General features: G+C 40.8%; 1 protein-coding gene across 1 annotated transcript in view; it reads left to right on the top strand.

Annotated features, from left to right (window-relative positions):
• Window positions 1-25,284, top strand: part of LOC309561480 (myomegalin-like) — a 429,425-nt gene that overhangs the window by 361,729 nt on the left and 42,412 nt on the right. Inside the window, exons 25-27 of the mRNA XM_082265423.1 lie at window positions 7,072-7,307; window positions 9,055-9,278; window positions 22,138-22,281. Of these exons, the coding sequence (XP_082121549.1) occupies window positions 7,072-7,307; window positions 9,055-9,278; window positions 22,138-22,281 (604 nt within the window). The remainder of the gene's footprint in view (window positions 1-7,071; window positions 7,308-9,054; window positions 9,279-22,137; window positions 22,282-25,284) is intronic.

Raw genomic sequence — 25,284 nt, 5'->3', positions numbered from 1 at the left:
TATCCATGCACTTCATGCTACTACTGGTACAAGGGTCAATGCCTCTTTAGACATAGAGAAAGCTTTTGATACCATGGAGTGGCCCTACCTATGGAAGGTGTTAAGGAGAATGGGCTTTGCACTGCACTTTATTGCCTGGCTTCAATTGCTCTATGATGGGCCTACTGAAGCAGTCCACCTAGGTGGACAGCTCTCCTCATTTTTTCCACTGCACAGGGGCACACGGCAAGGTTGCCCCCTTTCCCCCACCCTTTTTGCCTTGGCCGTGGTACCAATCGGAGAGGATCTTCGTGCTTCCCTGACTATTCAGGGTCTGCTGGTTGAAGGAGAGGGTCGTACCTTATGCAAATGACCTCCTGTTGTGCTTGAATGATGATGGCCCCTCCTTGTAGGGTGCTCTCCATATCCATATATCTCCAAATCTATATCTCTGGATTTAAAGTGAATTGGCACAATTCGCTTCTCTTTCTGATTAATTATGATGCCGCTTTCGGGCCTCGGGGGACCTGCAGGTGCAGTGGGTAACATTGTTCACTTATCTAGGGGCATTAGTAACCCGCAATACAAAAATATATATTGATAAGAATCTGATTCCATTGTTGGCTGAGACAAAACTGAAGTTTAAGGTATGGAGAAACTTGTGCTTGCGAAGTGAATAGCTTCAGGTGATACACAGAGATTAAACAAATCGTCTTACATAAGTTTTACTTGTTTATCTGCAGCCATCTGTTCTCTTCAGCCATTCAAAAGTGCAGATTTGTGATTAAATCCTTCTGCATCTGTGAGGAGCACAGAGGGGGGGGGGCAGAGAGCTGCAGTTACAGTGTGTGAGAGGTGATTAGAGGACAAGGTCATACATCCCTCCACACACTGCACAGGAACAAAGGAAGAATACGACACTTGGAACTTTGGAGATAGACAAGTAAACACTACAAATATATATGCTTTGTTCAGATTTCATGACTGAAGTTTACAAGCACTTTAAATAACTCTTAGACTGTGCTGGAAGCTGCCGTCCTTGGATCCCTGAGGGGGCTCAGGCATCTCCTTTAAAGAGGCCCCGAAGCCCCATATCCACTCACTCCCCTTATGAACACTACCATCAAAGCCTGGTCAGTCAGCCTTAGAAGGAACACATGGGCGCCAACTATCCTCTGCCCCACACCCAACTGTGGAATAACCCTAATTTTCCCCATTTTCTCTTGATTTCTGACCCTCACTTCTGGGCTATACTTAAAATCACAACATTGGCCCATATTACGACTGGGGGAAGAATTCCTCTTATTTGATAGCCTTTGCCAGCAGTTTGGCATCCCAAGTTACTACCAGTTTTGGTATATGCAACTTTCTCCCATGGTCAGTTCTCTCATTGACATGTATCGCCAAGTTGTTCTCCATTAGGAACCCTAGTATGTTCAGACCAGTTGTTGAAGCCGGCTTCATCCCTCTACCAACATTTTGTTTTTGCTACCCTCTCTGATCGCTCCAGTCTCTGGATGAAATTGCAGAGGGACATAATAGAAGTAGACGATGAAGACTGGTCAGATGTCTGGGATGTAACCTTTAAACACTTGGTCTCAGCTCCTGATAGGTTGATTAAATTCAAGCTCTTGCACGGGCCCTATTTTACTTTTCACAGATTGCATAAGCTAAACAAGTTTTTCCCTCTGTATGCTAGAGATGTGACCATCCTGATGGTGACTTATTTTATGTCTTCTGGATCTGTCTGTCTGTCTCTCGATTTTGGTCCGGGGTGGTGGGTGCAATAAATGATGGCTCAGGTTCAGATGGATGGTCTGGTCAAGATGGATGAAGCAACCCTCTACAGCGGATGGCTTAAGCCCTTGATTTTCCTCCCCCTTTTTTCTTTTTATGCCTTTTCAATTTATTTCAATGTAACACGTATATGCTTATATGCGAAATTATAATAAAATAGATTTGCAAAAAACATGCAGGGACAAAAAGAGACATCTTTAATGTAATGGAAAAGAACAGTAAATGTAGTCAAAACATAAGCCAGGGGTTGGGAGCCAAAACGGGAAGTCAGATTAGCCATTGATCAGGAAACCAGAAATCAGCATACTCGGAGGCAGAGGAATAGGATCAGAAACCAGAAGGGATGTCAGTCTTTCACAGAAACACAGCAGAGAAACTCCAGATATGTTGACCAGGTGAAGGTAGGAAAGGAATAAACAAGGCAGCTTAAATAGCCAGAAGGGGCTGGCTGTAGGTGAGACTGATGAGCAGATAATGATAACCAGGTGGGCCACTGAGGAAACAGGAAACAGTGAATGCTGACAATTATCCGAGCCCTGACACTTGTCTACCCATAGCTAGCTAAAAACCACCCACTGATGGGATCAACCATTAAGGTTATCCAAAGAACAAAAGGTACTGCCCTTTCTTTAAACAAGCAATCTCGTTTGATGCCAGTTGTAGGAAACCCTGATTTTCCACCTAGGATACAAGACCCTAGTTTTTGTCCCCTTCTCCGCAATCTTATATCTAGGTTAAAGGATTTTCTGACAGAGGAAAATTGGAAATCAATATCTGACATACAAGCTATGATTTCCCCATAAAAAATAGATGCTCCTGTGTAAATGATGTCCGCATTGTTTTTACACTAATTGTCACATACGTGATAGGAGACTGAAATGACGAGATTGGCCTCACTTGTATCTCCAGCCTAGGCCCCACTAAGAGTGGAACAGAGAGTACTGATGGACAGGAGGAACATGAGTGTTAGCAGGTTTTGATAGGAGAACTTGCAGCTGGCAAAGAAGGCTGGCAGAACATCAGGTCAGGAACAGTAGCTGTGCTCATTGGTCCAGCTGATGTTAAAGGGGCACTACACATACGCTGCGGGTCCTGGACATGTGGCTTGTCAGAGCTCTCAGCAGACTTGAGACAGGAGAACACTGTGATCAGAGCTGATATAGCAGACAGCCAGCCAGGCATTTGAACAGAATGGGGAGCCAGGATAAGAGACAGAAGCATGGTTACAGGAAAAACGGGTGGGCAGTGAGGTACTGAATCATAAGCAGAGCCAAAGTCAGGAACTGGCGACAAGTCAGAAGCGGAATCCAAGATCAGGTCTGCAGCAAGTGGGGGCAGCATAAAGGAGACACACAGGATGAACGCAGGACACTGGAAACAGATGAAAGGCCAGTCAGCACCTGGGCAAGGATGAAGGCATCCTTAAAAAGGCCGTCCAACGGCAAAGCCTGGTGCGCATTCCTGGTCACCATTCTTTGGGAAATGTCTTGCGCATGCACATTCCTGACGTCTTACAGGAATTCTCTGAAACAAATTCTTTGATGTTCATATCAAAGCACTTTCCTTTAATCAGCATATAGCATAAGAAAAATATATTTTTTTAATTTCTTAATAAACAGTGCTCCTATTTACTCCTTTACAGGGGCGTTGCAGGGGTTGCAATTGCAACCAGGCCCCATGCTCGGCTCCCCTGTACACCTGGATAGGAGGGGCGGTGCGGGCAGTATGTAGAGAAATCACTGTCCTCCTTTTTCCTCTTGTAGCTGCAGGAGGAAAATGGAGGAGATTGGTTCCTCTGTATGCTGAAAAATAAAAATTGGTTTGAACCAAAAAAGAACTGCGCAAACAGAGTGATATTTGACAACTTACTACATAGCGGTAAGATAAACGCCACAATAAACAATTCGTTCGGCTACTTCAGGTGGATGGGACGCCGCTTCCGCATCTGCGCTCCACCCCACCAGAACTCTACGGTCTCACGCTCCCGACGCACGTTTCGTCAGGCGTGCTGACATCATCAGGGGATCGCTATGTAGTAAGTGCAATACTTTTTAATTAAATCTGTTTACCTGACAATATTACACTATTGGAGTTTCCTATTCTTTACAACACGATGTCTGGAGCCCCGGAGGTACCCATATATACTGGTCCACTACACACTTGATGTGAAGACAGTGTTAAGGAAAACCTGGAGCTCCTGTGGAGACATATGCTGGTTGTAACTAAGGGGTCAACTTCTTCTGGTAACAAGTATTTTATCCGAGCACTGGGTGGATGGTGATTGGTGAAGGCATTTTATATCAAGTCCAATTTGCTGCTGAGACAATTAAGTTTGCACCGAGCACTTTAAGGACTATATTTATTCATTTATTTCTTCACCTATGAAAGGACTATAATAATGTTTACATATGAACATAATTGGTCTATATATTAATGTGATTTATTTGAGATATATCACCACTTTATGCACTTTAGCACTTTATTGTGAGTCGAATTGCTGAGCGCAATAATCTTTTACTCTGTATGCTGCCCCCGCCACTCCTCCTATCCAGTTCACTTGTGTTCTGCTGTATCTCTGGGCCCCTGTGTGCCCCCCTGGTCCCCCCCCCCCCCCACACTATGCTGCCGGTTTCCTCCCTCCCCTCTCCTGCTGGCTGCTGCAGGGGATGTGTCACAATAGAGAACCAGGAAGGGGTCGGTAAATATGTAATTTACCAGCTCCTTCCCTTTCTGAATGGACAGAGTCATAGTCAGTGACATTGTAAGAAAAAAAAAATTATAAAAAATTATACAATTAAAATGCCAAAAAATAAAAACTACTGACACCAGTGGGTGAACTTCCAGGATTGCAAAGGTCACACTTGCAACCGGGGCCTGGCATTCCACCACCGTGGGGAGGCCCCAAGATGGAAGGAAGGGGGCCCACTGCAGAACTTGTGAAAGGGTCCCACTGCGGCACTGTAATTTAGGGCTCCGCAAAGAGAGTAAAGGGCCCCAGGATCAGTGGGAAGAGCCGCAGGTTTGAAGGGAAGGGCCCCGGCCAGGGGTCTGGGGGGCCCTTCATGGCTTCTAGTTACGCCTCTGCTCCTTTATTACCTTTACTTATGCCTACTCAAATCTTATTAATTCCATTTAAATAATTAAGAAATACCTTTTTGTTTTATTTTAAGTAACTTTGATATACAGTACTTTGTACTAGAAACATGATTGTCATTATAATTGAGACAAATTATGGAATCAAATTTCCATTTATTGTCTGCAAGAGTACTAAAGGATATAATTATAAAGCAGTAATGGTTGACAATTACTAAACACTTAGTGCAGGTGAGTCTTCCTGGTGCATGTGCTTTTTAAATTAGGTACACACGATACGAAAATCGGTAGGAAATTTTCATCCGACGAACGATCTGCCGATTTTCGGATTGTTAGTATAGTGCTTCCGACAGCCGATTACGGATTTTTCGGACGACAAAAACTGGATGTGCAGGCTATAAAATGTTTATTTTACGTCAACATAACGTCCGCTTTTCTTTAATTAGTACAGTTTTCGTCCAAAAAAAATCGTAAGAGCAAGACTAGACATGCTCAGAAACGAAAAAAACACATACAAAACAATTCAACACATGACATCACTTCTGAAGTTGAATTCTGTCGCACTTGAATTTTCGTATGAAAGTAACCTCTTCACTTTTCATATGAGACTAGCATGCAACAAAAAACGGATGACAGATCATTCGATAATCTGATCGTGTGTACGAGGCTTTAGGGTTCTTTCACACGAGCGATCTGATCAGATCCGCCTGCCAGTTTTTCGGGCGGATCTGATTGGAACCCCCATGCATCCCTATGGGGCAGCGGATGTCAGCGGAGACATGTCCGCTGACAACCGCTGCCATCCGCATCCGATCATGTCCATGAAATCCGGACGGATGGAAACCCTATTTTCCATCCGTCCAGGGGATCGGATCGGTTGGGAACGGATGAGAGCGGACATGTGGTCTGCTCTCATCCGATTCCCCCATAGAGATGCATGGGGCTCTGACACCTCCCTCTCAGCACACAGAGCGGAGAGGGAGCTGTCACCTGCCTGCTCAACGGGGATCTGTGTATCGATCCCCAGCTGAGCAGCACGGATCCACCCACAGAGGCGGACCGTGTGAATGAAGCCTTAAAGTGAATATTTGGTGAATGTCTATTTCACTGCTTTATAAACAAGTTTTAAAACTATCACTGATCAAACTAGCAGAAAGAACTTTTTTAGCTCATTTATTTTCCAGTATGTAGCTTCGAAAGTGATCTATACTGGGTATGCAGGTACTGGAACTAAAGTGGTAAACATTTTTTTTGTGATTGGAGGCCATGAAATTCCAAATTCATTAAGGTAGTGGGTTTTACACATGCTTTCTGACAGCATGTAATGTTTTGTTATATTGTTTATGTGCTTGTCATCTGAAGAGCGGAGATCTGCTTGGTGCATCAAAATAGTAACCTAAACTTTTACAGAACCAAAGAGACTCAAGCCAGACCCAAAACATATGAGCAATGGCAACTTTATACAGAATGATCTAATGCTGTGCCACTTAGTGTTCACTACAGTATTCAACATGTTCAACCCAGACTTATATTATTGTACCTTAAATTCCTATTTAATAAAAATGTATTAAATATTCTGTAGGCATTAAATCTGATAAGTAAATAAAGATTTAAACATTCTTTAGGCATTAAAGGAGAAGTATAGTCAAAGCTTTTTTGGCTGTACTTCTACTATGGATCACAGGAGCGCAGTTTGTTCTACATTTTTTAGCCGACAGCATACTAAAGCCACAGAGCCAGCCCAGGCTCTGAAAAGATCCTGACCATATAGTTGGAATCCACCCAGAACTCTGTACCTGCAACTGGCTCAGCCTCTTAGCAAGCCACTGAGAGCCTGAGCCAGCCCCTCCCAACCCCTCAACAGCCTAGCACTCCAGTAAGCACTGGAGGGACAGAGCAGAGAGCCAGTGACTCACAGTCACCAGCTCTCTGCAGAATGAAGACTTAGAGCTGAGCGATCAGCAGTGTTTGGAGTCAGTGGGGGACAAATGCAGCTTTGGACCAATGCTGTATCCACCTAGGTAGGTATCATTTGTTTCCGGAATGCAAGATCAGGTCTGCAGCAATACTTCTCTTTTAACTATGATTATTAAAATTTGTGAGTTTACCTGAGTAAAATTAAGTAAATTTGAAATATAATATCTTAATTTCTAAGGTCCCACTGTATCTGTGTGAAAGCTTACAAGTTTTTCCCTGTTTTAGAAAATATGAATGGCTTATTCAGGAGCAATCACGGGAGCTTTCGTTTATACGGCAGAGGATGAAAGAAGGAGAAAGTATTTGCCACATTTTGACTCAGCATCAGGAGGAAAATATAAAATCAATTGAAGAGATGCTCCAGACTAATGATATAGACTACTGTATGGGAAAGAACTTCAGAGAAAATCTCACTAAAGTAAACCAACTTGCAAAAAAGCTTCAAATGAAACTAAGCAGCAGTAAGTATTTGCTTTCCATTGCACAAAAAACAAATTTGCAATTTTACATTTAGGTTCCATTCCATTCGAATTTTGTCAATTGAATTCTCCCTGGAAACACTGCCAATAAATTTAGGGTACACCAATTAACACTGAATTCTCTATGTCATGTCTTTTTTTATTCCTGGAATCATTCTACTAAACTAGGTTTGTGTTTACTTTGTATGGAAGGAAGGTGCAGGCTAAGAAGAAATGGAAGTTTTTGATAGCGTAGAGCAGGGGTGTCAAAATTATGGGCTGCATCAGCATTATGATTGCCCTGAAAAGGGCCAGTTGTATCTGTAAGACTAGATGTCCAGAGCATTCCCTACCCTTGCGTAAGTCATCAAGAGCCTCTCCACCATCAGAAGTTGGGTCCCCCAGTGCACCCCCATTGCCTTGTGCTGCTGCTGGGAAGAAGCTGGAGGCAATGCTGGAAAGTATTACAGGAAGTACAGGATCTTGGGAAGGACCAGAGGAGGGCTGGAGCTCTTCTGCAGCTGCAGGAGAGGTGTGAGGGCCACATATAAAGGCCTGGAGGGCCAGATTCGGCCCACGGGCCTTGTGTTTGACACATGTGGTGTAGAGTTCCCCCAAAGTGAGGGGAATTCTCTTCTTGTGTGATTCTCACCTGAAACACCCCATTAGAAATGTTTTTATTTTATTTGCTCTCATGGAAGCTCTGCGAATGTGGATTTCTGCCTACAGAAGGCACAACAGAGTAGAGAAGTGCCCCAGTGGGGACAAAGACATCAATAAAAACTCGACAAACGGTTTAACCCTTCCCTACCCCATTTTAATTTCGGATGTTGGGAAATGCTATTGTGAAATATCTGTAAAAACATTCAATTTTTACCCATAATAGCATTCTACAGAAGTTGAGGATGCAAAAATTACAGGAGAATGTTTTTAAAATAGACAAGACGTTTTTTAAAAGACAAAAAAAACAAGGTGTAATCGAAGTCCAAGTTCAGTCAAAACTTCCTGTTAGATTCAGTACAGAGAGTGATGGGTTAGACCCTCTGTCAGGTTTATATTGCTATCTGTGTCTCTAATGAAGGCGTGACACACAATTTGTCGCAAAGAGAGGAAGTGATGAGATACCATATCTTTCTAATGGGAACAGAAACAGTAAAAAAGGCACATTTATTTAGTAGATGGAACATATTATAGTTTTAACAACTTGTTTGAAACATCTTTAGCATTAGTTAGGATTTATAGTGGCATACCACTGGGCCATGTCTTTTTAATTCACTTATTATTAGTCTGATGAATAAAATAGATAGCAGTATTGACATGTTTACTGTTAACGCAAAATTATGTAGACTCAGTCACTGCCCCTAAATTCTGTGTTATAATAAAAGCAGACATAATAATGAAAATACAGAGTTAGAAAATAAAAGATGCAAAGTTATATAGCAACTATTCATAGTGCAGAACACAGACTGTATCCCCTTTTAAGCATGTTGAAGTGTGCAGAGTGCAGTCACAAGATGTATTTAACAATTGTGAAAAAAAAAAAAAAAAACAAGATGTATTTAACAGTGTTCCTCACATTGTTCAGCAAGTGCAAAAATCAGTTCTATAATTTGTGTCAATGGACCATGCATGTGGGGATAATATTTTCTGCAGTTTGTCTCCTTTTCTTTGTTTTAAACTTTTTTATTATTATGTTATTTTTCTGATTTTGTTTTCAGAGGATAATATAAAATAAAATTTTATTTTTTAGGCATATGTTGCCATTCAGAATCTTTAGATACTTTACCACATCCTCAATTAGATACTCTAGATGGCACTGTAACAATGGAAAATGAATTTTACGTCACAAGTCACTTTGATGATTTCCATGCTTTGAAGAAGCATCTGTTGGAGAGTAAATCATTGGTTGAAGAAATGGAGAAATATTTACAGTCATCCCTTCAAATATTTAGAACAGAAACTCATGGAAATAAGGTATTATTATTTTTCTCAATATTATCTCATATATCAATTCACTAATAGCAAATATAGGTAGGTGATATTGGACTTAAAACTAAACCTTGAAATAGTGAAAGAGGACAGAGTCTAACCACTTGCCGACCGCTCACGTTGCTGCTACTGCAGCAGAGCGGCTCGGCTGGTTTGGATGTGTTTAGACACACCGGGAGTCAGGCCAGGGGAGGAGAGGCGGGGATGAGCCGCCTCTCTCCCCTGATCATCGGAGAAAGACTGAGGAATTCCGCCCACTTGTGTAAACAAAATGGGCGGATCTCCTCTGTGACAGGCAGGGACAGATCACAGGATTCAGCATAGCTGAACCTGCGATCTGTGTCTGTGTCACACAACCCCCTCCCACCACACACGTCAGTAAGCATGAGGCATACATTTATCCCCTTGATCACCCACAGTGTTAACCCATTCCCTGCCAGTGTCATTATTTCAGTAACCGTGCATATTTTTAGCACTGATTACTGTAGTAATGTCACTGGTCCCCCCAAAAGTGTCAAAAATGTCAGTTAGGGGAACCTGTGGTCTATAAGGTATGTGTAACTGTTGTTTCAGTCCCAAGATATCTACTAACTCTGCCATTAGTTTGTTATCAAAGTGTGTACCTCTGTCTGAAGAGACCACAGCTCCTATACCAAACCTGGGAATCAATTCTCTAGTAAGACACTTAACTACTGTTCCGGCATCTAAAGATACTTGAATCGGCCACAAGGGGGCATATCTGAGAAGTCAATCTGCACAATTTGAAATGGCTCCTCAGTATGCGGAATGTGTTTCTTAGGGGTAGGCACTGGCTTACCTATGTTATGCATTTGACATACAGCACATTCATTAACCTGTTTAGCAGCATATGTGTAAAAACCTGTTGCCCACCACTGTTTGTTCATAACCCGACACATCCCTCCTGTTGAGACATGGCAAGGCCCATGGCTCAAAGCAAACAATGAAGGAAATAGAGTCAGGGGAGCAATCAGCTTGTCTTTCAACCTCCACGGACCATCTTGTCCACAAACAGTTCCTTTTGTAGACCAAGTGGCTCGGTGGGGTGAATTTTCCAGTAGGGCCAAAAGAACACCAAGGTCCACCTGAAACTTTGTGACAAAAAATGTAGGGACTACATGTAGCTGATAAGAGTGAATAGCTTCTTTGGCATATTTATCAGCCAAGGCATTCCCCACAGAGACATAATCATCAGACTTATGCCTCGTTTCCACTGAGTGGTACGGTACGGTATGGTTCGGTTCAGTACGGTACGGTACACATTGCGTTTCCACTGCCAATAGTATCCTTTCATGATAGGCGTGGTGTAGCAGGAAAGCTGTGATAGACGATTCTCTGTCAACCAATCAAAGTTCTGCAGAGTGTAGCTCCACCCTGTTGGTACGGGTCTAATGTGCTTGGTACCCCAACGAAAGGGTACCAAAAAAGTGGTACGGTACGGTTCGGAATTAGGGTACCATTCATAATGGAAACGGCATAAATAGCGTACCGTACCGAACCGAACCGTACCAGAAAGCTCAGTGGAAACGAGCCATTAGTGTGCGCCTTGCATTTGATTACTGCTACTTTAAGGGGCAATTGAACTGCAGACAACCATCTGACAATAAACTCTTTGTGCTGAATGGGTGTTCCTGTTGCTGTCAGGTACCCTCTTCCTTGCCATAATTGTGCAAAACTGTGCAGTATACCTAAGCAGAATCACTGTAGATATTTACCATATCTCATTCTGCTAGCTCTAATGCAACACAGAGAGCTGTAAGTTCCGCAGCCTGCGCTGACTTGGAATTTAGCAGGATTTCAGTATGCAGTAGTCAGCTCTTACTGTTTACTACCGCACAAGCAGCTAATGTTAACTCATCAGGTCGTCTGGGGGATGAGCCATCTACAAACAAGTCTGCACATAAGGGCAGGCTTGCAATAGGCTCATCTCGCAGATCAGTTCTGGGTTTTGTTACTTCATCAATAGAGGCAGCACAATCATGTATCAGGTATTCAAAATCATCAACTTCCTCACTGTCAGCTTCCGGTAGAAAAGTAGCCGGATTCAGATTCTGACAGCGCTGGATTTTGAGGTTGGAGGCTGATAACAAAATCAAATTATAATGTGTTATCCTCTGTACTGAGAAGTGTTTAGTATAGGCACTATTCAACATAGCCTCCAAATCATGGGGGCACATCAAATACAAAGTGTTGCCCAATACAATGTCTACAGTTTTCTCAACCAATAGGGCAGCCGCCGCTACTGATTTTAGACATCCAGGTAACCCCCTGGCGCTGTCCAATGGGTAACTGTAGTACCCCACTGGGCGATGTCTGGCACAGAAGTGTTGTGTTAACACCCCATTCACATATCCATTTATTTCTGTGCAAAATAAATAGAAATCTTTGCTATAGTCTGTTAAACCAAGACCAAGATTGCTTGATTTGTTTAAATGTTTCCATAACTGAAGGGGTTATTCTTCCGAAGTGAATTTATAATTAATTTTTGTTTGTCCCTTTAATAATTCCTGTAGGGACCCTACACTGCCCCTCTTTGGATCTCCAGTTCTCCCCTTTTGGCCTGGGGGACCCCATAATTCGAAATGTACACTACTCCTGATGGGAAATAAGAGGTTCCGCCATGGGAACTCCTTGTGGCGTCACCTGTACTGTAGAAACTGGCACTCCCCTGGGTTCAGGAACCTTTTCCTTAACCTCAGGGACTTGCATATTCATTATTTTAGTTTTTTCCTTCCTCTCTATTTTTTTCTTTCTTTTTTTATAACACTTCACAAGCTATCTGTGCTATGTCAACCAAATCAGGGACAGGTTTAATTCTCCAGCCCGCTATGCAAAGCTCCATTTTCTTTTCTAATCTCAAACAACAATCCACTTACAAACATATTTATCACTTTAGGTCATTTCATGTCATCTTCACTTTCAGTTGCCCAATCACTGTGCTTCTATATAGCATCTTTGAATCTATTCCAATAGTTCAACACATCCTCACCTTCCTTCTGAACAACATCCAATAACATTCGCATATCCTGTCCTTTATCAAACATGCTTGTTACCCATTCCTTTAGAACTTCATTCTATCAATCTTTGTTTCATACGTATTTTGGCCATCTCCCTCTATCTTCAATATCCCTTATTCATGCGCACCTATTTATTTATTTATTTAGTGCAAATGTGTTCCATACATCCACATATTTTTTTTTTTTTTTTCAGGTACTGCACAATCAATCAAAATCCACATAACTGTATATATGTATATTTCTCCATTCACATCAACTTTTTGTACCATTTCTTTTAAGACACTTGGCAATGTTTGGGAGATCTTCTATAATTGTCCTAATTTCTTGGGGTTTCTAAGGGACATAAACTTTCCCTATCCTTGCTGAACACTGACCTCCATCACCTATTTTTAAGGGCATTTCTACACCAGGTCAGTTATCTGGACTGAAAAACAAGAAACTAAGATGGCTTTGTCTCCTCGTCCACTAGGACGCTAAAAAAACGCATTACTTCACTATAAAAGTGGGTAGCATAGGATGGTATGGCCATCAGTAGAAATGGCACATCAGATACCACTCGTATGCTACAATCAGATAAAACTAAAACCTTTTCTTTGGCTCCGTGCCACTCTTACAAAAAAAAAATTTTTTTGGTCTCGTGTGTTTTTACAAAAACCTGACCAGAGGTTCCCCTCCTTCAATAGAGGACACCCCTAAAATATCATTCAAAAACTATAATCAGATAAAAAGTTAATCTGATTTGAAACTTTTGGCTTGGTGCCAACAGGGTCTAATTGCACACTAATTGCGGTAACCCTTTCTGTCCAAAAATTAATTCCATAACTATAACGGGAACAAAGATATTTACATTTGAACCCTTTCTTGGCAAGTAGCCAATTTTCAAAATTTTGCACCAGAGCTCCCTTTCACACAGGGACCCATGAGCAAAATGTAATTTCTCATTATCTATAATTCTATATATAAAAAATAACCTCAAAGTGTCCTGCCAACTACGGCGGACTATGTTTTCCCTGATAAAACTGTTTCTATTTACTCTTCCTCATCTATTTGTTAAAGCAGCTTTTTCTGAACACATTTTATAGGGGGGGGGGGGCTTCACCTATTTTTTTCTTCTTCCCGTGCTGCTAGACATTCAATTCCCCCACAATCAGACATTTTAAATAGCAAGTTAAACAAGGCATCAATTGTAGGCGTACTAAGGGAGCTTTCTGGTGGCCACCATTTAAAGGGATCCTCTTTATATGCTTTTTTAATAATTTTGCACCACTTTACATGATGTTTGAGGGCATCTGGATCACCACTCACCATCATCTTAACAATGGGTGCACCTCGATGCAATTTAGCAACATTTAAGCCTGTTTTCTTGCTTTTTTGCTCTAGTTTTTTTTTTAAGCCCTAAGTCATTCATAATGGGCAAAATATTCTTACCAATTATATTTCCCATTGTATTATTTTTCTTGTTACCACTTTAAGAAATTACAATATTTGGAGTTTCCGGGATCAAGAACTCAGTTTCTTATCACAACGGCTGTGTACCAGCAGCCCAGTACAATACTTTGAGATATCTCACTTATTAAGTCCTCTACTCAGTCAGACATCTCTGAAAATCTGAGTGGAAATAGGCTAGTCTCACTCTCTCTGACTCCCTAATCCAAAGGACACTCAGCAGGTCATACAGACACTGGGGTTTAAGGCAATACCTGCCCTAATACCACCACATTTGTCTTTCAACAACACACACTCACTTCAGAAAATAGTGGTACCTGCTTAAATACGTCCCTTATTATACAACTATATTTATATTGTCATTTCTGAAAATACGGAGAACAAAGAAAAATACTTCAGACAATAATATTTGCATGCACAATGTTTCCCCTTGGTACCATAAAATAATCTCAGTAACCATACACAGACAGAATGCAATTAAATTCAAAGGAAACGTGTTACCTTTCGTAGCCGCACTCCCCAACCGGCACATCACCACACAACAGATAAAGACAGTTTCAATATGAGAAATAAAAATGTTTCTCACCTGAGGCTTCTGTGCTGTCCCTCCGGTGGTGGGGTGATTGCCGGCAGTGGAGAAGCAGTCAGAAAGACACGATTTCGGGGTCACCAAATGTTATGTTGAGCTTTAAAATAAAGGACATCTACGACAATCAGATTGCATCTGTTCTTGTAAGTTTACTGAGAAAATACTTGCACAAGGACCACATCTCACACCGAGAGCATGTGGCAAATTGTACATTTTGGTACATACCTTTTAAACATAATTTTTATCTGGGAGCCTATGACAGGCGTAAGTCCAAGAAAATGGTTACACAAGATTACACAATATATTCTTTGTTGATTACTTAGAGGACATATTGGTCAACTCAACCTAGACAAGGATGAGCGGCAAAAGTTTAATATGACAATTAAAATGATGGATAATATGAAATAATGACCGGTTACTGGATTTGTCATAATCTAAGCCAAAGGGACTTTTTATATTATTTCTAAGAATTTGATAAGATCTTGGCGGAACATTTCACATCATCTGGAAAACAACTCCTGACACATTTACGCAATAACAGCAAATAACAGGCTGAATTCTAAAACTATTATTGAAAATATATTTCTTAAAGAAAGAGGGAACTCTAGACTATATAATGGATATGGATATATGAATATGTGATATAAAAGTCTTTAAAAGTCCTTAATATATTTTCATATCTTGACAGTGGGTACCAATGACATAGGCAGAGGAAGATGGAGAGTCCTAAACGATTTCAGAGACTTAAGCGCTAAGTTGAGGAGTAAGACCTCCAAGGTAGAATTTTCAGAAATACTACCTGTACCTCGAGCCACACCAGAGAGGCAGCGGCAGATTAGGGAAGTTAACAGGAGCTGGTGTAGTAAGGAGGATTTTGGGTTCCTGGAGAACTGGGCCGACTTCTCAGTCGGCCACCGGCTCTTTGGTAGGGACGGATTGCACCTAAATGGGGAGGGTGCAGCCGTACTGGGTAAGAGGATGGTCATAAAGTTAGAGGGGCTTTTAAACTAGGGTACAGATGTAGAATTAGCCAGTGGGGAGCAAGATTCAGAGGGCACAAATGGGGACATTAGCAGTATGGTGTTCAGAGCTCCTAAACCCAAGGTGGGTATGGGGAAAAATCACAAGAGCAGCCTAAAAACATCAAATGAGGATATATGACACTGGTCAGAATTACGAGGTTTGTATAGCAATGCCAGAAGCCTGGCCAACAAGATGGGAGAGCTGGAGCTGCTGATGTTTGAGGAAGACTTAGATTTTTTGGGGATAACAGAGACTTGGTTCAACAGCTCTCATGATTGGATGGCGACCATTCAGGGGTATTCCCTTTATCGCAGGGATAGAGACGGTAAAAAAAGGGGGAGGGATATGTCTGTATATTAAGAACAGTGTACAGGTAAATATGAGGGATGATATAAATAATGGAGCTATGGACGAGGCGGAATTCCTATGGGTAGAACTTAAAAGGGAAAGCACAATAGGGAAGGTAATATTGGACGTATGCTATAGGCCCCCCAACCAGAGGGAGGAGGGGAAGGCGGACCTCCGTTTACAGATAGGATTGGCAGCAAGGATGGGAAATGTCATTATAATGGGGGACTTTAATTATCCAGATATAGACTGGGCAGAAGGAACTGCGCATTCAGCCAAGGCTCGGCAGTTCCTAAATGTTTTGCAGGACAATTTCTTGAGTCACATGGTGAACGCACCGACAAGAAACAATGCGGTACTTGACCTACTGATTACCAACAATACAGACCTGCTCATGGATATAGAGATTTGGGGCAACTTAGGAAACAGTGACCATAGGTTAATTAGTTTCAGTATTAATTACAGTAATAGGAAACACAAGGGCAATATAAGGACACTGAATTTCAAAAGAGCCAATTTCTCAAAACTGCACTCTCTGCTAGAAAATATCAAATGGGATAGAACCCTGGGAACAAAGAACACGGAGGAAAAATGGGAGTGCTTCAAGAGCATACTAAACAAAGAGATTGGCCAGTGCATTCCAAAGGGAAATACATTTAAAAGAGCAAAACTGAACCCTGGGTGGCTAAACTCCACCATAAAAATGCATATTAAAACTAAAGAAAAGGCATTCAAAAATACAAGACTGAGGGGTCATTGACAGCATTCAAGCATTACAAAGAGTGTAATAAGAAATGTAAAGACGAAATCAAGGCGGCTAAAATAGAACACGAGAGACTTACAGCGGAAGAGAGTAAAAAGAACCCCAAGAAATTCTTTAAGTATATAAACAGTAAGAAAGCGAGGCCAGAACACATTGGCCCCATAAAAGACGATAAAGGAAATATGGCCACAGAGAACAGAGAAAAGGCGGAAGTGTTAAATGATTTCTTCTCTTCAGTCTTCACAAAAGGGGGGCTACACTAACTCAGCTTGTAATGCTAAACTAAATAATACACCTCAGGAAGTACCGCCATGGCTAACAGAAGATAGACTTAGAACTAAACTAGAGAAACTTAACATAAATAAATTGCCGAGACTGGATGGCTTGCACCCGAGGGTTCTTAACCACTTTACCACCGGAGGATATTGCTGTCTTACGTCCAGGTCACTTTTTGCGATTCAGAGCTGTGCGAATTTAACTGACAATTGCGCAGTCGTGCGACGCCGTACTCAAACGAAATTTACGTCCTTTTTTCCCCACAAACAGAGCTTTCTTTTGGTGGTATTTGATCACCTGTGCGATTTTTATTTTTTGCACTATAAACAAAAATATAGCGTTTATTTTGAAAAAATAACAATATTTTTAAAATTTTTTATATGAAATTTCCCCCAAAAAAATGTAAAAATCAAAATTTGTTTTCTGCTACCTATGTTTGGTAAAAAAAATCACATTAAGCGTATTTTGATTGGTTTGCACAAAAGTTATTGCGTTTACTAACTAAGGGAAAGATTTCTGTCATTTTTGGTGTTTTTTTTTTTTTTTTTAACGAGTAATGGCGGCGATCTGCGATTTTTTTTTGCGGGACTGCGGCATTGCGGTGGACAGATTGGACCCTTGACTGACATTTTTGACACTTTTGGGGGTACCAGTGACATTTCTACAGTAATCAGTGCTATAAATATGCACTGTTACTGTAAAAATGACACTGGCAGGGAAGGGGTTAATTTTATTGGAGAGGGAGGGGTTAATGTATGCCTGGTGCTTACTAACGTGTGTAGGGGGAGGCTATGCTGAACCCTGCAATCTGTCACTGTTTGTCACTTAGGAGATCCGCCCGCTCTGTTTACACAAGCGGGCGGATCTCCAAACTTGATTCCCCGACGATCGGGGAAGAGCAGTGGCGATCGCCGCCGCTCCTCCCCTGGCCCGACTCCAACTGTGACTGAAAACAGCGAGAGAACGCCTCTGGTGGCGCGAGCGCCGCCTACAGGGGCAGGAGTCCAGCGTAGGTCTACGTCGCTGGACGGAATCGAGTCACTTTGCCGCAGTACAGTCCCAGTGACTGGTCGGCAAGTGGTTAAAGAGCTCAGCCAGGTGATTGCCAGACCATTATTCTTGATCTTTAAGGATAGTCTACTGACAGGTATGGTGCCAGCTGATTGGAAAAAAGCCAACGTGATACCAATATTTAAAAAAGGGCCGAGATATATCCCGGGTAACTATAGGCCGGTTAGCCTAACATCAGTAGTCTGCAAGATTTTGGAGGGGATGTTAACCACTTACCGCAAAGTGACGTAGGGCTACCTTGGCAAACTTTGCGGTGTTATACCCGGATGATGCCTCTAGCTAGAGACATCATCCGGGTACCGTGGTTTACAGCCGACGGTCGGCTTTCCGTCGCCTTCCGTGACTTTCAACGGGTCTCCCGTCCCACTGGGAGACCCGAGCACCCAGCCGTCGCATCCGCCGGCTGGATGGAGTCCCGATCAAAGCCGGAAACGTTTCGGCGTTTTGCATACATGAAAGTGTAGTGGAGGGGTCTAGGGTCTTTTAGACCCTCGATCCCTCCATAAAGAGTACCTGTCACTGCATATTGGTGTCACAAGGGATGTTTACATTGCTTGTGACAGCAATAAAAGTGATCAGATTTTTTTTTTAAAAAACCTGTAATAAAGTTAAAACAAAAATAAAATAAATAGGAAAAAAAAAAATTTTAGCCGCCCCCGTCACCATTAGCTCGCGCACAGAAAAAAAAACATATACGGAAGTCAAGCAGCGAATGAAATCGCTGTTCAAACCACACATGTGAGGTATCGCCGCGATTGCCAGAGCGTGAGCAATAATTAAAAAAAGAGCTACACTCTAAACTGGTAACCGTTAAAAAAATTTAAAGCGTCGCCTATTGAGATCTCTATTGACCGTAGTTTGTCGCCATCCCACGGGGGGGGGCACAATTTTACTCAGCGTGACATCATCTTTCACAATATACAAAAAAAAATGGGCTAACTTTACTCTTTAGTATTTTTTAAATGCAGCGAAATTAGATTTTTCAAAATTTTTCCAAAAAATGGCGTTTTAAAGATCGTTGCGCAAATACCGCGTGACAAAAAATATTGCAATGACCGACATTTTATTCTCCAGAGTCTTTGCTAAAAAAATATATATAATGTTTTGGGGGTTCTAAGTAGTTTTTTTGTAAACAAAAAGTGTCCGAAATAAGGCTGGGGCGTAAGTGGTTAAAGGACCACATACAAGATCAGCATGGATTCATGAAAAATTGTTCTTGCCAAACCAATCTATTAACCTTCTACGATGAAATGAGCTGCCACCTAGATAAAGGTAAGCCTGTGGATGTGGTGTATCTGGACTTTGCAAAGGCCTTTGACACCGTTCCCCACAAACGCTTACTGTACTAACTAAGGTACGTAGGTATGGACCATATGGTGAGTACCTGGATAGAGAACTGGCTCAAGGGGAGAGTCCAGAGCGTGGTGATAAATGGGGAGTATTTGGATTAGGCGGTTGTGGAAAGTGGGGTCCCCCAAGGTTCTGTCCTGGGACCAATCCTGTTTAATTTATTCATAAATGATCTATAGGAGGGGATATCAAGTACAATCTCAGTATTTGCAGATGATACTAAACTAAGCATGCCAATATCTTCTATGCAGGATGTGGAAACCTTACAAGCGGATCTGAACAAAATAATGGGGTGGGCAACTACATGGCAGATGAGGTTTAATGTTGAAAAATGTAATGCACTTGGGCATCAGAAACACGAAAGCAAGCTACTCACTGGGGGGGAAACCTCTGGGTGAGTCTATGATGGAAAAGGACCTGGGGGTACTGGTAGACAACAGGCTTGGCAGTGACATGCAATGCCAAGCCGCTGCAAGCAAAGCCAACAGAATACTGGCATGTATAAAAAAGGGGATTCACTCCAGAAATAAAGAGATTATTCTCCAACTCTACAAGACTCTGGTCCGGCCACATCTGGAGTATGCTGTCCAGCTCTGGGCACCGGTCCTCAGGAAGGATGTGCTGGAAAGGGTCTAGAGAAGGACAACAAAAATAATTAGGGGAATGGAGGGCATCGGCTATGAGGAAAGACTACAAGCACTGAACTTATTCTCTCTGGAGAAGAGACGTTCGAGGGAGGATATGATATCAATGTACAAATACTGTACTGGTGACCCTAGCATAACGAATTAACTTTTCAGAGAAAGGGAATGCAATAAGACACGTGGCCACTCACTAAAACTTGAGGAAAAACGGTTTAACCTTAAAATACGTAGGGGGTTCTTCACTGTCAGAGCAGTAAGGATGTGGAATTCTCTTCCACAAGCAGTCGTATCAGCAGGGAGCATCGATAGTTTCAAAAAACTATTAGATGGGCACCTTAAAGACCACAACATACAGGGGTATTCAATGTACGGTTAACAGCAAACACACACACACACACACATCATAGGTTGAACTGGATGGACTGGTGTCTTTTTTCAACCTTACAAACTTTGTAACTATGTAATTATAAACCTATAGAGAATTGGATATACAGTATTTGTGGTAAGACCACTTTTTGGTTTTATTTAGTGCCAGTTCCATATTTTGATAGATAGAGGTAGAAATCCAAAGAACATTTTTTAGGGTGTCGTTCAGGCATGAACTTCTGAACCATATGATTCAGTGCAGGCAAACACACTGCGTTTGGGGTGTTGTTAGTATTGCATTGACATCTACTGCAGATCGCAAGTGCAGTGAGTTTTTGACACTGTGCGGGAAACATGCATGGAATGTGGGTTTCCTGCACCGCATTCTGGTGTGAGCAGGCTTTAAAAGGTAAAGAAAGTTAATGAAGGGAGTAGGCAATAGGGAGTTTAAAGATTAAAAGTAGATGGTAGAGTTGTAGAGGGGGTCCAAGAGGTCAGTGTTTTATATAGTTAGATGGATAATAAAGAGTTCTCAAATCTTGAAGGCTGGGAATAAAATATCTAAAGTTGCCAAATGAGGAGAAATTTGCTGTTAGTTTGTTGTTTATCAAGATAATATTTTTTTTTTATATTTCTTTTTATTGCATATCAAAAACATACATAATAATACAAATTACATTTACAGTTTTTTTTTTAAGTTGATCATTCTATTTATCTACTCTATCTCTCACTTGTCCCGTCCATGCTACACCATATAGATTGAAAAATATAAATATTTAGCACTGAACTTTACAGGTGGAAAAAAATTAATTGACAGACTAGCAGCTGGACACTCAAGGGCAATCACATAAAACCTCCTGAATACATAAAAATGAAGTGCAGCGCAATCCTTAATCATACATTACACAGTAATTTGTATATAATGTATAAATATCTCATATGCTATAAACAAGTCCATAAATGTGCAGGGTGATAAGTAAGAGGAAAATAGAGCCCTTCTTAATAGGTGATGTAGATTGAGATCCCAGCAATAGATGGCATGTAATTCACAGTATTGTGTAGTATGGTGCTCAAAACATCCCACCACCTGGCATTCTCTGCCTCTCACCTCAAAGCACAGGGCCAGACAGCATATCAATATAATCAGCAATATCCAGATCGCTTCTCCACATAGATAGCACACAGAACCAGCTGGCAACTTCCAGACCACATTAATACCGGGGATTGATCACCCAATGGGATATTCAGTCAAGGATGAAGCTCCGTGATATTGAATGACGATAGAGAAATATCTAGTGCTCTCTGTATTGCTTGATAAAATGTATTAAAGACGGTACAGGTAACACTCACATATTTGAAGAATTCAAAAAGCTAAAATTGCAGAGTATGCAGGCGTGTGAGCGTGTCTCTGTGCCTCCTGTCGGCTTCCAAGATGGCTGGAGAATCCAAGGGTTCACACACTTTTTCCACCTTCACTGTGAATGTTTACATGGTGTGTTCAATAAAAACATGGCAACATTTCATTCTTTGTGTGTTATTAGTTTAAGTAGACTGTGATTGTCTATTGTTGTTGGGATCCAACATGAGAATAAGTGGTGCCCATTTTCTAGTCTATTTATGGTTTCTAAACCTCTTACATAATTCTTTTTACAGCATTACAATGCATTGTGGTGAACTATAAGATGTTTTAGGGTGCCATGTATTGCCTTGCATGGTGGTAAAGTATATGGCAGTGCACATGTTACCGCAATGCAAAAGCCGACTTACACAAATCTGTTTAGTCATCCATAGTCCCTTTAATAAATGTAGAGATGTACAATGCCCAATTGCAACAAAAGTGTAAAGCTAAAACTTGTATAATTTTAATCCATACAAAAATAAACCCCTCTAAATAATATCATAATACTAATACAGAATTCTTCTTTCACTGTAGGTTATGGAATGTGGAGGTATCCAGAAAGTGATTTCTACTACTAGAATCCTACAAAATATTCTACATGACTCGCATTCTCTACTTAGTATGTTTTGGACAGAGAGTTTACCGAAGACACAAGTCAATCCTTTGCAAAAAAAAGAGGTAACTTTCTTTTATGTAACAGAAAGTCTATTTTAGGAAGCAACTACAACTAAATCAGAAGGTTTTAGGTCCTTAAACTTGTGATAGCTAAGCCCAAGAAATATATACATACTTACAGTATGCATAATACTGCACAGACCAGCCAAACATTAGGCTATTCTAATATATGGATAAAGGATTCAAATGTTGCAGCGAGTTTATTTTGCACAGTTTTTTTTTTCAAATATCGTTCAAACATATACCACCAGGCTTAGGCTCGGTTCACATTTGTGCGATGCGGGAACGCTGCGAATATGCAGCCTGTTCCCGCATCGCATCCACACATCTGGCAGTTCACACTGCCATATGCGATATGCAGGGGGTGTCAATTTAATGTTAACGACACCCCCAGTTTGATCGCATATCGCAGTGCGATCTGACAGTTCGCACACAATCGGATCGCACAAGTGTGAACCACTGTGCGATCCGATCCTGATGCGGCTCAAAAAATGCCTCATGTGCGTGTTTGGTGCGGATACAGTGCAAATTTAGCCATATAAAGTGTATGGCTGAACTCGCACCCGCACATGAGATCGCATGTAATGAAGGAGCAGTGCGCTCCGAATTACATGCGATCCCGCAAACCGCACTAGTGTGAACCGGCACTTTAACAATTTTAGATCATTTGTTTTTTTATTACAGCCAAACATGACTTAAATTGTATCTATGGTCAAAATTTGAAATCATAGATTCATTTCCACACTGAGTTTTAATTTTTTCTAGCTAATTTTTTTTAACGTTTTTTCAGTTTAAAAACATACTTTTTGAAGAATCCCCACACTTCAATTCAATGGGCTGCCCTACCCTCAAAAGTGCAGGGAAAGATATCCATGATTTTTATTTATTTTTTTTTGGAATCGCATTTCAGTGAAATGCAAGGTGCCACCGAATGACGCGATTTGGCACACAAAAAAACGCTGCATTTGCCAATTCGTGGGGGTGCCATTAGGAATTAATGGTAATCTCAAGTATCTGCTAGGGTGCAGCGCATTTTGCCTGTGGGTCTGGAATGCATGCAATTTTGTGAGTGTTTTCTACCTGTACAAGTGTGAATCTAGCCTTAATTCCTTGAATGCAGTGACACATGCCTTGTGACTATATACTGCCGTGTCACACATTTCTGTCTGAACTACAGATGTGCTAAGAGGAGGAGTTTTAGGAGGTACCTTCAGCACAGGAAACGCACCATTTGTGACATCATTACTTCTAGCAGGCAGCAAGGTACTACTGGATATGTAGTCCTTAGAAATTAAAGATAAACCAAAGAAATGAGCAGGGGAGAATTTGCACAGCATGCAAAGCAACCAGGAAGTTGATAGCATTTAGGGATTGTGAAATATAACTATTGTTTGTATTGGCAATAAACTGTTGATGTTATCAAATGAAAGTGTATGCTGTGGCTATAGATCTTCACAATACATTACAACCATGTGGATTTGGGCCTGTTATAGATTAGATATTACTTAATGTTCATTTTGCTTCAGATATATTACCATGATGCCTTCCATATATGAGACAATTTCATACAGAGGCTTTGTTCTTGGAACAAATAAATATGTTGCTATTTACTTTATTTACATTTGCTCTATTTGTCTTTTGTTTACCAATTGAAATTTGTGTAAAATAAGTAACACTGTGTATTTGCATCAATTATTGGACACTTTTAAAGCCTCATAACTGCCCTTCAATGTCTCCCATTAATATTACAACGTCACCAAACAGTGCTGTTCACACAGGAGTGGTAGCTTTATGTTGTGTTAAAAATTACCCTCTTCATAACCAGGGCACTTTTTGCTACTCAGCGCTGTGCTATTTTAACTGGCAATTGCTTGGTCATGCAACACTGTAACCTAATGACATTTATTTATTTTTTTTCCACACAAATAGAGCTTTCTTTTGGTGATATTTAATCACCACAGTTTTTTTTTTGCTATATAAACAAAAAAATACCAAAAAAAGAAAACAACAAGAAAAAAAGTTTTCCTAGTTTCTGCTATACAATTTTGCACACAAATAATCTTTCTTCAAAGATTTAGGCTAAAATGTAGTTAACTACATTTCTTTGGTAAAAATAACCCAAATAAGTGTGTATTATTTAGTCTGTGTGAAAGTTATAGCGTACAAACTATGGTATATATACAAATTCCCCCCCAAATGTATACTTTTGGAAAGTAGACAGTCCAAGGTATTTAGAAGTAGGCATGGTGAGTTTTTTGAAGTTGTATTTTTTTGTCACAATCTTTTGGAAAATGAAAACACTCAATAAAATGTGAAGGTTTTATTCACAATTATATTTTACATACTGTCACCAGTGCAGTACTGCGTCATCATATGATTGGTGTGGCAGTGATCAGGGATACTGATTTGTTACAATATGTAAAAAAATAAAAATAATAATAATAATCATAATTTTGTATTCAATTATTTTATTTATTTTTTTTTTACAATTTTTCTTTACATACGGTCATCAGAGTAGTTCAGTGTCACCATAGTTAAACTGTACTACTTGGAGGGGGGGGGGGGGGGGGGGGGTTGATCAGGGATTTTTTTTTTTTTTTTACACTGGGATTGTTACATTGATGATTACTGTAACAGCAATCATTTGAACTGTCATGAATGACTTTCATTCATCACTTATTGTTTATTTGTTTATTGTTGTTATGCTGTAATTGGCCACAGCTATCACATGGTATATGTAAAATTGGGTTTGCCGTACTAAACAATCAATGAGCCATACTGTGACAGTTTATAAAGTAATTGCAAAACAGAATATATCATAAAGTGAGTCCCATAAATTACAAATGTCCAATGAGCAGACCTTTAGAAGAAAGTTACGAAAAGTGAAAATCTCCAGTGCTCTGTATAGGTCCAGCATATCTGTCTAATGTGGTTATGGATTACAGGCCAAAATGTGAATTACCCCAGTGCACCTCCACCATGCAGTATAAAGTGATTTATACTTAT

Source organism: Pelophylax lessonae (assembly GCF_965119305.1).
Source record: "Pelophylax lessonae genome assembly, chromosome: 8".
Lineage (NCBI taxonomy): Eukaryota > Metazoa > Chordata > Amphibia > Anura > Ranidae > Pelophylax > Pelophylax lessonae.
This window is presented reverse-complemented; position numbering and strand designations above follow the sequence as displayed.